Source organism: Ceratotherium simum, chromosome 16 (assembly GCF_057802395.1).
Source record: "Ceratotherium simum simum isolate JZ-2026a chromosome 16, ASM5780239v1, whole genome shotgun sequence".
Lineage (NCBI taxonomy): Eukaryota > Metazoa > Chordata > Mammalia > Perissodactyla > Rhinocerotidae > Ceratotherium > Ceratotherium simum.
The window spans coordinates 57042026-57057653 of NC_141915.1; the positions used below are offsets into that span (position 1 = coordinate 57042026).

Sequence of the window (15628 nt, forward strand, 5' to 3'; positions counted from 1 at the left end):
AGGTAGTGAGTGAGAGGCCTTGGCCTAATGCAGTAACTCAACTCATCACTACTTCCCTTTAGTCTAAACCTTGCTGTCCAGGAAGCCATGGTTTCCTCAAGTTGCTGCTTTAGTCATTAAAGCCCAAATGTCCATTCTGTTTATCATGTCTCTGAATTTCTAAAGCAGTATTTTGATTCTGGTGACAGTTCATCCTTCTTGTTAAACATGCTGATAGGATCAGCCTTCCAAAACCACAACCAGAGGCCAGGTGCTGGGCCTTGGTGTATTAACCAGTGGTGATGGATGGTACCTTGAGAAGGCTCTTGCCAGCCAGCCCTGTGGAGGACCATGCCACCCTCCCCCCACCCCCACCCAGCACCTTGCACAGTGTAGTGCATCAGACTGTTGAAAGCCACTATTTGTCAGGACAGTAAATCCCGGGCTTGCTTCAGGGCCATCTGGTGATAACTTGGTTGGGTGAGACTTCCTTACACTTCTGATAGAAGCCCATGTCTGTCTAAAATGAAACTGCCTACCAACCAAGTTCACATTATTGAAGCCACGATATTTAATACCCAGTGAGGGTTCATTACCTGATAATGACAAGGTGGTAATACATCTAATGGGACATCCTTCAGAGGCAGGCAGCCTCTGCAGTTGACCCCCATCAAATACCAGAACTTTCCCATGGTTCTTGAATTCTCTTGAATGATCTCCATGCTAAACACCCTGCATGGTGTATTACTTCCCCCAACACAAAAAAAGAAAGTGGTCATCCATCATTTATGCAATTATCCAGTTTCAAGTTACATTCTGCTTTTTGTGCTCCCACTTGATCATGGGGCAGAAGTAGGCTGGTCATGTTCTCAGAAAGGTTAGGACATGTCCTTGAGTTGAATTGCTCTGGAGTTTGGGGCTGGACACGCTAGTAGGATTTTGGCTGGGAGTGTGTTTGCCTATAACTGCTGCTTGACCTTGGTTAACCGAGAGGCCCTGAGTCACTCCACTGACTTCCTGAAGTCACTCAGTAGCAACTGCCTTTGAGATGCTTAGCTTTGAAGTTTGCCTGCCCCTTGCTAGGGAGGGTCACTATCATCTTGGGAGTGTTATCTTCAGTTTTAAAACAAATCAGCAGAGCAGTCCCTTTTTGTTTGACCAAGGTTGGGACGTCTATCTCAGACCCAGAGGGGAGTTTTCTTGGATGAGCCAAGGACAAGATGGAGTGTCCCACAATGAACAGGCTTCTGTGACAGTCACAAATCCACCTCTTGATGTCCTCTGTAGGCAAGAAGGGGAGGGTTGGGGGGAGTTGGAGCCCCTCTCAAAAGCTGAAAAGATAAGAAGGTGGCTTTGGCCGCTTGGGACAAGGGCCACAGCTCTGCAAGAACAAAGGGCTTGGGTGCCACAGAGTCAGCGCTGGTACAGCCGAAGGATGCCGGCCTTGTGCAAGTCCCTCCACAGGGCGGCTTCCAGGGACAGATCGTGGTTTGCATAGAATATCAGTGGCTTCTTTATTCGTTCGAAATAGTGGTCGGAAAATTTCCAGTAGTTGCTTGTGATGAATCCATAGGCACTAACCTGGATAAGGACAGTCACTGAGTTAGCATTTATTGAGCCTCTGTACAGACAGACTTGTGTGAAGTGCCATGAATTTAGAAAGGCAGGGTCCCTCTCAGGTGCCTTGTGTGAGGATGCAGATACACAATAGTTCTAGCTCTAACACCCAGCACTGTGCTCTTTGTACATGTTTTCTCACCCCAGCCTTACAACAATCTTAGGTAGATATTACCCCCATCTTACAAATGGGCAACAGGCTCAGAGAGCTAACCAGATGTGTCCCCAGTCCCAAGCTAGTGAGGGGCTGGGCCGGGTTTTAAACTCAGGTCTGTGACTCCAAAGCCATGGCAATCATTAAGCTGAAGATGGAGGCAAAAGCCCATTACTGTTTCCCATTCCAGTGGGGACTGCAGACAAGAGACTCCTGCTTTAAAATAGGGAGAAGGTGTAGGACCAGAGTTGTGGAGTGGCATTTGCCTCCAGCTCTTGTGCTGACTTGAGCGTGGGTCACTGCCTTTCCTTGAAAACTGCTTCTCAGCCTGTGCCTTTGTGCGGCTCATGCGGGCAACTTCCCATCGGGACCATCTCATACAGTGATTTTAAAGGTTCTGTATGGAAGGCTAACCATACTACCCCACTCCAGTTCTAGAATGTTCTCATAAAAGGGTATCCCTACCCAGTTCTGTTGAGAAGATTTTGCTTTCACAAGAGCAGTTTGATAATGTGTGCCTTAAATGCCGTAGAGAATGGCTGCCCCCAGGAAGGGAGTGGAAGAAGGAGGTGCTGGGCAGGTGGCTGAGGGAGGAAAGGTAGGGCTGGCCCAGGAGCTGTCCCTTAAAGAACCCTGGAGAGTGAGAGTGGTGCGGCACTCCCTCCAGCTACTTCCCTAGACCAGGTCACTCCTGCAGCTAAGGGATCTTTTCTCCTGTGGGATAGAGGCCCACAGTCCTAATGTCTGGGGTGACAGGCTTCGTGGAGGGGATATCATGGATCAGATTAGGTTCCATTCATACCTGTACTCTGCTGCTGTGTGCTCCTTGAAAGAGAAGACCCCTTACCTGGTCACAGGTATGCAAAGCTGTCAGCAGCATGAGGGCCCCAGTACTGGGCATATATAGGTCTCCAAAAGCTGTGTTAATCAACTTTGATTTCAAAAACCTGGAAGAAAAAAAGAGGCATTCAAACTCAGGATGTTGAGGTATCGCACCACTAGCTTGATGGTCGTGCCAATACGCTTTACAACTAACAATTTGAACAATTTGGAAAACCATTCACAACTTCTGGCCCTTCTACCTCAGTCCATTCCCTATTTGGGAAAAGACCAAATGGGCTAAATGCAAAAATCTTTGGTTGAAATAACAGCTTAGGAAATGGAGTGGGGGTGAGAAAGAAGAACAGGCCCATCCAGGAGAACCCCAGGTAAGAGCCTCCCCACTCTAGAAGCCTGAGTCCAGCCTAACTCACCTTTGCTCCCTGTGACACCCCGCCCTCATCGCGGGCTACTAAGTAACCACAATGCATAGGTGGCCTGTTTAGCCTGAGACCTAAGTTTCTCTCTATCCCCAGATTCCAAGCAGGAATCATGTACAAGGGGCAGGGCGTGCAGGTCCTGTGACTGGAGTCACTAGTGAGATGGTGCACGTGTGCACGCACATGTGCACACGCACAGTCCAAAAGTGAGGCCACAGTGTAGTGATCATGGGCCTTGACCTCAGCCCTGGATTCACATCTAAGCTTTGCCAGGCAAATCTCCTAGCCTCTCAGCCTGTTTCCTCCTCTGTTGAATGGGGCTGTAATTGTGCTGGGTCTTCAGTGTCCCTCCGCAGAGCCACTTGCTCCCCTTCTCCACCTGCTCTGTATCTTGGGATGCTGGCCTCTGTGGGCTACAGCAGGATTTCTCAACTGCAGCACTGCTGACATTTTGGGCTAGGTAATTGTTACCGGGGGGGCCATGGTGTGCACTATAGGGTGTTCAGCAGCATCCCTGGGCTCTCACACTTGCCTAATGACAACCAAAAATTTTTCCAGACAGGGATAATTGACCCCCGCTCCCCCACTGAGAACCAGTGGTAGGAGGGGAGGGACGGAAGTGAGATGATCAGGCTGATTGTTCCTCAGGCTCCTCCCTGTGCTCACCTTGGGCTGGCTGTGTTTGAGCCTAAAGGTGATGGCAAGGCTGCTTCTACTAGCCCCATTACTGCCGACACCTGTGGTCCCCCCACACCTGGCCTGTGCCCTTGTAAACATCCCTAGTAAATAAACCTTGAGTTCTCCTGAGTTCCCTGCCCACTTCCTGTTGACCCTGACGTAGAACACCTCCATGGAGGTATTACATAAAGCACTAAGTAAACTGATAGCAAGTGCTTGGTCCCCTCCTTCGCACATGGCACTCAGTACAGGTTAGCTCTGCTGCTGGTGACTGCGCGGTAAAGGGAAGGGCCTGCGGTGCTGGGGGTCGGTGTGGAGGAGGGAGGGGAAAGGGCAGCTTTTGTCCCAGCACCCCCCACCACCTACCTCTCTCTCAGGTAGCTGATGAAGTCTGGGTGTAGTAGCTTGAATTTACTGGCGGAGGCTTCTGGTCCAAAATAGGTCTGAGGCCTAGGACCCACGAAAGAAGTGGACAGAGCGGCCCGCGCCATCGTATTGCGCGTGGGGGGGCGAGGGGAGGACGCTGGGGCGGCGGCGGGGCAGGGACCGGTACGGGCGGGGCTGGGCGAAGTAGCGGGAGAAGGGAGTGTAGAAGGTGGCCGGCAGCACGGTGGGCACCACGTGCGGCTTTCCGCTCACCAGGACCTCGGTGGGTGGGCAGTAGGAGAGCGAGGAAGGCGGCGTGAACAGGGCGGGGGGCGTCGGGTAGGAGCAGCTGCCCCCGGGGTGGACGGGAGGGGGGGGCAGGAGAGGGAAGTAGAGCGACTCGGGGGGTGGGGGGCGCTCGCGAACGGGGGAGGGGCAGGGGCAGGGGCAGCACTGGTTTAGGGGAAGCGGTGCTGTAGGGGGCTGGAAAAAGGGGGGCTCCTTCAGGAAGCGGGGCACGTAGGGGGCGATGTAGGACGGGATGCTCCAAACTGGCCCGATGTAGGAGGCTGAGGTGGCAGGGCTCTGGAAGGGGGACCTGGCAACAGGCACAGGGGGGGTTTGGGAAGAGTTTCTAGAGAGGGTTTTCAAGCCAGATTGGGAGGGAGATTTGGAGGTGGGTGGAGTGGGGGTTTGGGCAGACCCTCGAGGCACATGTTGGGTATGAGGGCTAGGGGTCAGGGAGGAAGCTCGGGAAGAGGGTTGTGAGGCGTTTGGGGTGGGAGGATGAGAGGGGGGCCGAGAGGAAGACCCCCGGGTGGGGGATGGGGAAGGGGCCGAGTCCCGGGAGCCAGAGTGGGGCTGCTGGTTGGAAGAGGTAACAATGTTATTGGAACGAGACTGGGAGGGGGACTGGGTAGGGGATGGATTAGGGGTATGGGAAGGGGAGCTCATTGGTGTTGGGGAGGCCTACGTCCACCTGATGTCTCTGAGCCAGGCCCCCCAAGAGCCGAGTCCCACCAGTGTCACAAAGCGCACCCTCATGACCAGCTGCAGCATTATGAGCAATTGTTGGGTAATCACAAGGGAGGGGTGGGGTCAGGGTGGCTGGTGGACCCTGGCCTGGCCTGGCCTTTGAGGGCTTAATCTCTAAGGACCACCTCAGAAGCTGCTTCTTTGGGGTTGAGTGAGATGTCTTGGGAGCACTGAGGTAGGAGGGCTGGTCATCGTGGCTGCAGGGGTGGCACGGATTTCTAAGGACTGGCCTCAGAGATAAGAAATTGTCTCAGCACCACAAGGAAAAGGTTCATATGAGGCCAGGACATGGCTCAGAAGAGCTGGACACAGGCCTGCTGCCCAGGAAGGTGGGGGAGAAAAGACCGAGTGTCCTTTGTTCCCACTTCACAAAACACTGGGCCCATGTCGCCTGCTTTGCCATTTCATGGGCACAGTCCTGGGAGGGCGCCTGCCAGGACAAAGGGCTTGGATACTGGCTCCTACTCTTAGTTTCCAGAACCAGTGTGCTCAACAGGACAGCAGGCCCAGCTGTGGAAGGCCCTGCGAATGCTGCCGGCTGAGTGGCTGGGTTGGTTGAAGGGACAGCAGCCCGAATCTGAAGAGCCAGGCCTGCCTGCTCCATTCAGAAAAGTGGCCCCTGGAGCTACAGCCCACCTCATCAGGAGGGTTCCTGGGGACCAGTAGGGTTACCTGGGCTTTCCTGGGGTAGGGAAAAAGAGCATAATTCCCCAACGCTCTGTTGAATTCTTGGGGATTTTCTTGCTGCCCTCACCCACCTTCCCCACCTGACAGTGGGCCCCGGGAGCAAGGAGAGATGACCGCAGCATTACCATGCCCTGCCCCTGCTTGGCTGCTCACCTGTCCCCTTTATCAGGGCCCTCGGGGACAGGCACACCCAGAACGGCCGATCTCAGCATCACATAGTCGCGGATGTCTGAGGGGATGAAGATATAGCGCAGGTCCTGTTGGGGCAACAGAGACACTGAGCCCCGGCGGGAACAAGACCAAGATCCTGGCACAACCTCTCCACCCACTGGACCGGGGCTTGGGAACTCTGTGGCTCACCCTCCAGAGGGTGCTCTGGGGACAATGGCACCAACTGTCAACAACAATGGCATGCCCCTCAGAGGCCTCACCTGTCCTTGTGGCACAGAGGTGAAGCCCAGGTTCCAGTAGGAGATGAGGGAGTTCTTCATTGTGTTCACAGTGAAACCATAGAAGGAGGTCTTTGTGCCCACATCCTTCTCGAAGCCTTTGATCACAGCACCATTGAGTCTGGTCAGAACAGAGGCCCATCAGCCACCTTGTGGTTACACCATGCTGTATCTTTGTACTTCCGTCCCCAAGGTTCCACGACGCTTGTCCCCGTGCCACTGTATGGACCACTCCCTCTGCCCACAGCAGCACCAGTGCCCAGTTGCCAGCCCCTTCCCCACTCCTCCAGACCTCAAGGGATGCCCTGTGAAATGGGCACATCCAGCCCTGCCTGGCAGCTCCTTCCTCCCGGGTCCCCTTGGCATGCAGCACCCACGCTCCGTCTTCAGGGTCTGTTTGCATGTGCCTTCATCCATGCCTGTCTGCGCATTACAACTGTCCAGCTGCCTGAGGCTGCTGCTGCCTTGGGCCACGGCCTACCCGGAAGATGCTCCCCCAGGGGCTGGCTTGGGACCAGCTTGCCGCCCAGCTCCTCCCCCACCTTCTTCCTGGCCCCTGTCTCACGAACCTGAACACGTAGTCATGGGCATCGATGTTCCGACCCTGCCGGGAACCATTCAGAATGCCTCCATTACCCACCACGGCACATCGAATGCAGTCGGAAAGCGGCTTCCCGGAGATGGCGAACAGCTCGGCGCTCTCGGAGCCATTCAGAAGGCTCAGGGTGGAGGCGATGGCTGTGGGTGCGGGGCAAGATGGGACACTATGAGGAGGGCTGTCATGTGGGTCATCTGGAGCCTTCCCAGACTGTTTCTGGTGCCCCAGGAGCAGGCCTTGCCTGAGGTCTGACACCAGCCCTTGCCAAGAGGCATGGAGGGTGGAAGGGAAATGAAATGTCATTGGAGCCATGAGAACTGAAGAGGATGGTGGAGGAGGGGGTTTGGCTGTGCCCTCAAACGCCTCAAGAACTCGAATAACTAGTCCTCTCAAGACTGTGTATATTCCAAAAGAAAGTAATCTGAGGCATGCAGGGGTGACGTTGGAGGACAGATTTAATGTGGAGGGGGCTCTGGGCAGTTTCCCAAAGCAGCAGCCATCAGCAGGCTGTTTGCGGCCCCACAGCCCCTGCCCTTGGCCACCTTTGGCCACTGGTGCCTTTCATGCCAGGGAGGCCCCAGGATGGTGAGAGATGCTCTGCAGGGCAGCCAAGCTCCTCTCACGGACCCTGGGGTGCTCGGAGGGTCAGGGATATAAGGCAGGCCCTCCTGGGAGGGAAGGGGCACGGGGGTCCGCATCATGGTGCTGTAGGGCAGGGAGGCCGGGCCTGCACCAGGGCCAAAAGCGGGAGGAAGGGACTAGCTGAGGCCAGAGGGCTGGGCGAGAGGCAGCAGCTGTGGGTTACCTTGGCGGGAGAGGCCCTGCCAGCCATAGGGGGCTTTGTGCTGGCTCAGGCTGTCCCAGAGCTCTTGAGTGAAGACGGCCCCTGAGAGCAGCACCGGAGTGGAGAGATCGAACAGGCCCCGGAAGTGGGGGTGACGCTGGATGGCGAGATAAAGTGGGTGTCGGCAGGGCAGCCCCTGTGGGTGAGAACATAAGAAGGCTGAGCTCCATTAGCCAGGGCTGGGTGGGTGGGAGCCTTCCCAGGAGCCCGCAGACCCCACAGAAGGGTTGGGAGGGAAGAGCTGCCCTTCCCCCTCCAGACTTGGGCCACTCCCAGATTTGTGAGCCCAGCTGGCCTGTGGTGCAGCAGCCCGGTGGGGGTCAGAGAGCTTTCTGGATTTACCCGGCCCAGCCCTTCCTCTCCTGGATACATCTCCGTGGCCTAGGCTCTGGCCTCCTATTCCTTCACCTCACCCTTGGGGAAACTGCGGGGCATTTTCCCACGAATGGGTATGACCTGTCTGCCTTTTGTGGAGGAGTTCCAGCCTGGGCTTTGGACTCTGTCAGCCTGGATCCAGATCCTAGCTCTGGCAATCCTCGCTGTAGGATTCATGTGGAAGGGGCTGATTATGATGATCTGATCATCATTCTTCCTGGTGGTGCCTGTACTGAGTTGAACAGTGTCTCCCCAAACTTCATGTCTTCCCAGAACCTCAGAATGCGGCCTTATTTGGAAATAGGGTCTTTGCAGATGTAATTGGTTAAGATGAGGTCACACTGGGTTAGGATGGGCCCTAAGTTCAATGACTGGTGTCCTTTTAAGAAGCCATGTGATGATGGAGGCGGAGATTGAAGGATGCAGCTACTAGCCAGGGAACGCCTGGAGCCACCAGACGCTGGAAGAGACAGGGAAGGGTTCCTCCCGAGAGCTTTCAGAGAGAGGATGGCCCTGCCGACACCTTGATTTTGGACTTCTGGGGTCCAGAACTGTGAGGGCATCCATTTCTCTTGTTTTAAGCAACCCGGTTTGTGGTAATTTGTCCCAGCAGCCCTAGGAAACTATACAGTGCCTCTGCACACAGGGACCTTGAGGGAGGGTGAAGTACTGAGCAGGGCCCAGCCTCGTCCCTGCCTGCACCCCCAGTGTCAGAATCCTGCACAGCTTCGCCTGGATAGGGCTACTCACAGCACTGAAGGGGGCTCTTGGTTAAGCCGCTGGTTTGATCGAAGCACAAGGCAGGAAAGAGCTGTACAGTCATTTCTGCTATCATGTGACATAAGAGCGCCTAAAAACCACCACACTATGCAAAATTTGCAATAAAAACCACGAGACTTTTGTGAAAATGGGATTAGTGGCATGACACTCAAAAGCTTCGTCAGTGATGCATAAGACAAAGAGGAACCTGAGGAAGATGGAAGCACAGTTTTGCACACATTCAGTGGTTAAGAAATATATACACACTACTAATAATATGGCACTTGACCTTGGGAAAGACTTGACGTTTGCTTGTGGAAGTGGGCATCTGAAGGGTGGCAGCTTGTGAGTTATTGGGAAGTGATGGAAAGGGGGTTATAACACACAATGAAGCGGGTCGATATCTGAGATGTGCATGTGTGTGCATTCTGTGTCCTCCTATGTGGCTCCTTTCGGTTGGGTGTGGTTTTCTGCATTTAACCTAGTGTGCTCGCTGTCAAAATCACTCACAAGCAAACATAAAACTTGTGTTATGCTCAGATTGTTTCCTCAGATATCAATCTTATTGGAACAAATTCACATTTTCAAAGCAAGCATTATAGCAGAACTGACTGTACTAATTTCACTTCTATTCAGTTTATCATAAGGATGTTTTCCAGGGCCTTTTTACCAGGCTCTAGGAGAAAAATCTTCAGGTTTCCGTATTAGGGAAGGCTGCGCTTCACATGCACAGCTGGCTTGCTTTTATCTCATGGACATGATGGCAAAGCTTCTTTCTTCGCTGTGGCCACCAGGAAGCTCAGAGCCAGATATATGGTCTGTCCCTTACACCTTGTGGTGATTCAGAGCCAGGCTCTGGGGTCAAACCAGAGGCTCAAATCCCAGTACCACCTCTTCTCCCTGAGTGACCCTGAACAAGGGGCCTGACCTCTCTGTGCCTCATTTTGCTCATCTGTAAAAGCTACCTGACAGGGTTGCCATGAGGCTGAAGTGAGAGAACGCGGGTAAAGTGCTTGAGTCAGTACTTCAGCCCACAGTCAATGTTGACTCTTAGTTATGGAGCAGGGCCCAGAAGGTTCTCAACCCCTCTGGGCAAACATGGAGCATCTTCCCAGGGTTTGGTGTTTACTCCATGGTGAGCAGTTTAAATGTGATATTTACAGTAAAAAGACATTTTGAGGAGTAGATGGTGAGATTCACAGGACTTTAAGATACAGCACAAGATTTCCAAGAACTTTTCAGCTGGCTACCCCCCAAGGGTACACAGTGATTCGTCCTTCTCTGCTATTGGGGTACAGGTCGTGTTGGCCAGGTCTGAGAAGCCCTGACTGGCTGGCTGCTCAGCTCTTTGTTTCATGCTTGGGGGCTTCCAAAGAGCTGTCCTCTGGCAGTCTCACAAGAATGTTCTTGTTTGCTCTTCTTTCCCTTCCTCCCCGCTAACTTGAGGATGCTCAAAACTGCCACAGAATAGCCGGCCACAGTACCTTTCTTGTCCCAGAATTCGATGCCTTGGGTCCAATGAATGCTCGAGATGATGTGGCGTTCCTGGGGAAGAAAGCTCAAGTAAAGCAGGGGTCTGACCTGCTCCTGGGAACCTTCTGTCTGACTTCATGAGCTCCACGGGCTGACACAGTCTGTCAGGGTCAAAGGTGTCTGAGCCTTGATCCTTCTCTTTTTATGCTCTGATCCCTGCCCATGTCTCTCTCTTGGGGCACAAAATACTGTCACAATATTATGTTCTGCGAGGCTGTATAAACCCAGAAATCAAGAAACCCCTCAGCAAGCAGCAGAAATGTGGAGTTTGTAGGAACAGTGAGATGATGGTTAAAAGATGAAAACATAACACAGGAAAGCTTGCCAGTCCCCTGGAATTGCCACCATCTGAGGGATCTCCCTGCCGAGGCCCCAGAGGCAGGCGATAGGTCCCAGATGCCTTGGGCCCCCTTCCCCTTTGGGCAGGTTCTCCTGCTGCTCCTGGCTCCTGCCCTACAGGTCCTGGTGAAGGGCATGGGTCTGCAGCTGACTCCCTGGGTTTGTAACCCATGGTCTTGGGAAGGTACTGAACTTCTCAGAACCTCAGTCTCGTATCTGTACAGCAGGGATAATCACACCGACAAGATTGAAAGTCATATCACATATCATCCAGTTGTTGGGAGGATTCAAATGAAGAATCTATGTTATCTCATACAAAAAGTGTCCTCTAAATGTTAGCTAGTCTTACTTGAAGAAGAGAAAGGACCTTGTAGGGACAGCATCTATGACAGTGTCCCTTCTGGAGGGAGGTAAGGGGCTAATGTTACCACCCCATGCCCACTCCCATCTGTCAGGTGGCCCCTGCATCAGAGCTGAGGGCTGACAGAGAGAAAGGAATAGGGGCTCGTGCCCATTCAAACGGGTGTCAGGCTTCTCCCAGACTCCTGCCCTCTCCCCAGCCACCACAAGGGAGCAGGGGAGGATTTGGGATTGGCAGTTTGCAAGGGAAACAAAGGCCTCTTGTTACATGTTTCTAGGTGCTGAGACAGCTGAGCCTGTGATCTGCCTCCCTTCAGGTTTCCAAGAGGGGCAGGCCAGAAAGAGCAGGGATGGTCCCTTCCCTCATCCCTCCCATTCCCTCTCCCACTGGCCACCTGTCCACCCACATAATCCTGTATTTCCTCTCCTTGAGCACAATAGGACTCTGTTTGAGGAGCAACTGAGATCATTATGCTCAGTCTAGGCTGCAGTGAGAACCCCCAGGGAACTTTTGAAAAACACTCATGCCAAGGCTCTGCCCCTGAGATTCTGATCTGATTGGTCTGGGCCCCTCCCCAGGTGCTTCTAAGGTGCAGCCAGGCTTGAGCACCTGATGGAGGAACCACTGAACAGGGCAGACTAGAGACAGGAGGGATAGAGCTGCAGGGGCGATGATGAGGACTGCGCCCAATTCAGTTTTGCTGCCCTGAACTCTCTCAGCCACAGGGAGGCCTGCTCATCTCCAGAGCACCCCTCAGTGTTGAGTGACTTCTCCCAGCCCCTCCCTCTTAGGAATCCAAGGACTTCTAGACACTTGCCTGGAGAGCCTGGAAGGAGTGGGGAAGGAGGCCAGCCCACCTGTGCCCCTCCGGGAAGTTTTAACAGCCCAAGAAGAAATAAGGACAATATAGTGCATTTTTCATAAAACTAAATTTACTCAACTTAAATCATGTTCTTAGGAATTCTTGGCCCTAAAAGGTCCTCTCTTTTACAAAATAGTGTTGACAATAGATGGTATCTGGCAGGTAACCGGCACCCTATATCTATTTTCACCCCCTCCTCCATAAAAAATTTTTTTTTATGAATCTAGAAATCCCCATGCCTGGGAACTCCTGATCCAGATTAAATTCCCAGACTGGATTCCACTCTCTAAGCTGCAGAGAGTGCCGCCCGCCTCGGTGCCGCAGACCTGGTCCCAGCGCCCTTCTCTCCTGGACTCGCCACTGTAGCCAGGCCAGTCCGCTTTCCGTCCCCAGCTGGGGAGGTCGCACAGCCTGCTCTCCCTGCCCAGAATGCCATCCTGCCTCCCACCCTGCTTTTCTGGGCACCAAACATCCACCTCCTACAAGGAGGCCAGTCCCGACCTGCCCCCGGGGTTTAGCTACAGTGCAAACATCATGCAAGCAACAAGGAAATGGACAGCTTCTTAGTTGTACTAGATTTTTAATAAAGATCTTTAAAAAAAAGATTTATTGAGGTATAATGGATGTTGACCAAACCTTATATTTAAAGTTGTATTAGATACTTTCAAGGGAAGTTTAAATGTGTTTTAAAACATTTTTACAAAAAATTGACAAAGATCTCCTTTCTTCATGCCCTCAACCCTTTTTAGTCCTCCTCATGCAATTTCTGACTACAAGGAAATTAAGTAACTTCAGGTATCACTTGCTAGAACATCCTTCCTTCTAAAGGGACTGGACTCATCATCATTTGCAAGCATGTGTCATATTTTTTTGCAACTTTGGATGCCCTTTGACCTTGTTTCCTGAGAACAGATTCTAGTTCTGCTTTCATTCCATTATACCTGGAGCAAGGTTTGGTGAGGAGTGCGCGCGTGGGAAAGCGCTGGGAAGGGAACACCTGGGCCCAGAGGCCTCCCAACGAGGCTGTGGGCCCCCTTGCGGCCTCCCAAATCCAGACTCTGGGCACAGCTTGGTCTGCCTTCCAGAAGTAAAGCTAAGTCCTTTTGAGGCTTCTTCAGTAAGTGGAACCATCACCTACCAAAGGCAGGCTCTCGGGTTTCTCCTCGTGGGGCACGAATGAAAAGAAGGTGCCCTGGGGCAGTGGGAGGGAGCGGAGCGCAGAGGAGGCTCAGGGAGGGGAACTTGGACGGAGCCCAGAATCGGCCCCTGTTCCCCGGGGAAGTCTACCTCTTCGGCAGATCGCGCCCTGACGGTGCTTATCAAAATAAACCACCGAGCCACCCGAGCGCCGGGAGAGCAGGGAGCCGGGCGCGGGGAGGGCAAAGACTGGAGCGAGCGGGAAAGGCGACCGCCACCGTCGAGCGGAGGAGCCCGGCGAAGTTGGAATCGTTACACTTGGGTCCCCGATCCAAAAATACAATCCGAAAAAATGTAACATTACCGAGAGAGAGTTCCCGACAAAAACCGGACTGTTTTGATCAGATGACCCAGTCAACTTTCGACAACAGAAAGTGTTTCTAGTCAGAGCTGGAGGGAATTAACCCACGGGAGTGTCGAGAGCGGATCGCCGTTGCGCAAAGGGCCAAGTCCCTCTCGGACCCGGCCAGAGGCTGTGGGGCCCGGGCAGCGCAAGTTTAACGCCGGGTGGAGCCTCTGGGGACAGAGGGCGGCAGCCTGAGTCCCCGCTGCCAGCCACCCCGGAGAGGCCGGCGCGCCAGGCGGCCCGAGGGCCCTGGGCTGGGCACCCTGTGCGTCCCCTGCGCCTCCCGGTCAGGTCCCGCGCGGCAGCCCCTACCTGGCTCCAGACCGGGGCCCCGGGTACGGCTCCGCCGCCGAGAAGTACAGGGCGAAGAGGAGCCCGGAGCAGGCAGCCACGAGCAGAAGCAGCAGCCAGAAGAGCGGGCCGCGCAGGAGCCCCATGCAGCCCCGACCCGCGGGCGCCCCGTCTGCCGCCGTCCCGGGCGGAGGGGAGAGGCCTGGGTGGGCCGGGCCGGGCTCCCGGAGGCGGCCTCCCTCTGCCCCGCCTGGCCCTGCCCTGCCCCTGCCCCCGCGGCCCCTCTCCGCCCTGCCGCTTCCTCTCTGCCCGGGCCCCGCCGCCCAACGCCACCGCACCTTCGGAGGCTGCACGGCGGTTCCGGAGGCGGGAGTGTTGCCCCCGGCGCCCAGAGCTGCCCGCTCCTCTCCGCGCTGTCCTCTGCCCGTGGGACTCGGACAGCGGGCACCCCACCGCTGCGTTCCCCCCTGCGCCCAGCCCCGGGACGCCGCGAGCCCGGGGGTGGGCCAGGCTCTTTCCCTGTACGGTCGAGGGCGGGCGCGCGCGGTCCGGGGCGCCGGCCCGGCGCGGGGGGACGCCGCCACCTGCCGCGTGGGCCGCGCACTGCGCCCTCGGGCGCCCGGGCCCGCAGCTTCTGGACGCCCGAAGCCTGTGGAGCGGATGCGGGGAGGCTCCCCTCGGAAGGACCCTCAAAACCTGTCGGTTTGGCTCTGGCACCGCGGGTCCTTCCCGAATGCGGGCGTTGTGAAGGGCCAGTTCACCAGGACAGCAGAGGAGGGGCAGCAGCTCACACCCTGGGTTGGCAGTGGAGGAGGACAGGTAGGGAGCCTGCGGGGTGGGATGGGTCGGGCAGCTGAGACTGTTCATCCTCTCATTTGGTGACTGTCCAGGGCGGCCAGGGCTCACAACCGCATTGCATTCCCTTTGCAAAACGAGGCCAACCTGGAGATCTCAGCAGGAGGGAGCCCTTGAACAGTCTAGCAAGGGCTCAGGGCCACCAGGAAGGGCTAAGAAAGCTCGGACACCAAGCAGAGCCCTCCCAGGTAGTGAGCAGTAGGTGAGACAGTATATTCTCCAGTGGGCAGTGTTCCTGGTCTTAGACCTCAAAAACCTGTGAAATACCCCAGCCCCCCCAACTGTCAGGAACTGCAAGGATGAGAGGGACCTGGCCCCTTCCACAGCTTTCTGCCCTCACCTGTTCTTCACGTGTTGGATCAAGTCTAGAGGCAGCAACAAGTATCTGTCCAACTGCAAGTCTTCCCGTAAAGCTTCCTGGGGCCTGCGCCTGTGGGCAGGAATGGGTCATCCAGGCTCGGTTCTCACAATTTTTAAAAATGCCACACTTTGCTACCCTGCTGATGCACACTGCTTAGAATTGGTGATTTCAGGTCTTTTATTTCAATCTTTATGGTTTTCAATCATCAAAATCCCTGTAGATGTTACTTATTTCTTGATCAGCACCTTCTCCCATTTCCTCAGTGGTTAAGATAAACATCAGGCCTCTCTCTGAGCCCCCAGATCCCACACCTACCCTCGCTCTCAGTAAATGCCTCACCTACTTCAGGAAAAAAAAAGAATCACTATTAATTTCTTCAACTTTCCATCTTCAAACCTACAAACTCGGCCCTCACCACAGCCCAGCCTCCACCTGTCTGGACTCCAGCCTCAACGAGGGGAGGGCACTCTCCTCCTGTGTGGGGGTTGACCCCCCACTGTCTGTCTTAATGATTCCTGTCCACCTCCAATACCTTCAGTAGCAATACCCTGCTTAGACCAAAGCCTCCTGTCCATCCCATGGAGTTCTCGTTCCTAGTCTGCAGCCTCACAGGGCCTCCAGTCTCTCTACCCCTCCATTGTCTCCCAGCATCTCAGCCCTCTCCCTGCAGCTTTTTTCCTATT

The 15628-nt window shown here is 54.7% G+C and overlaps 1 protein-coding gene across 2 annotated transcripts; it reads right to left on the minus strand.

The window, feature by feature from the left end:
* Positions 1-359: 359 nt before the first annotated feature.
* On the minus strand, positions 360-13886 carry ST6GALNAC2 (ST6 N-acetylgalactosaminide alpha-2,6-sialyltransferase 2). 2 transcript variants are annotated; one of them, XM_004432804.3, is made up of 9 exons: positions 13751-13886; positions 10285-10345; positions 7628-7802; positions 6794-6962; positions 6207-6345; positions 5929-6032; positions 4054-4137; positions 2598-2697; positions 360-1560 (listed from the first exon to the last, which is right to left on the minus strand). In XM_004432804.3, the coding sequence occupies exons 1-9, from the start codon at positions 13873-13875 to the stop codon at positions 1393-1395; spliced, it is 1125 nt and encodes a 374-aa protein (XP_004432861.1). In that variant the 5' UTR covers positions 13876-13886; the 3' UTR covers positions 360-1392. The 2 variants fall into 2 exon arrangements, with proteins under 2 accessions (XP_004432861.1, XP_087297788.1); XM_087441662.1 differs by having other exon boundaries at positions 4054-4248.
* Positions 13887-15628: the final 1742 nt, after the last annotated feature.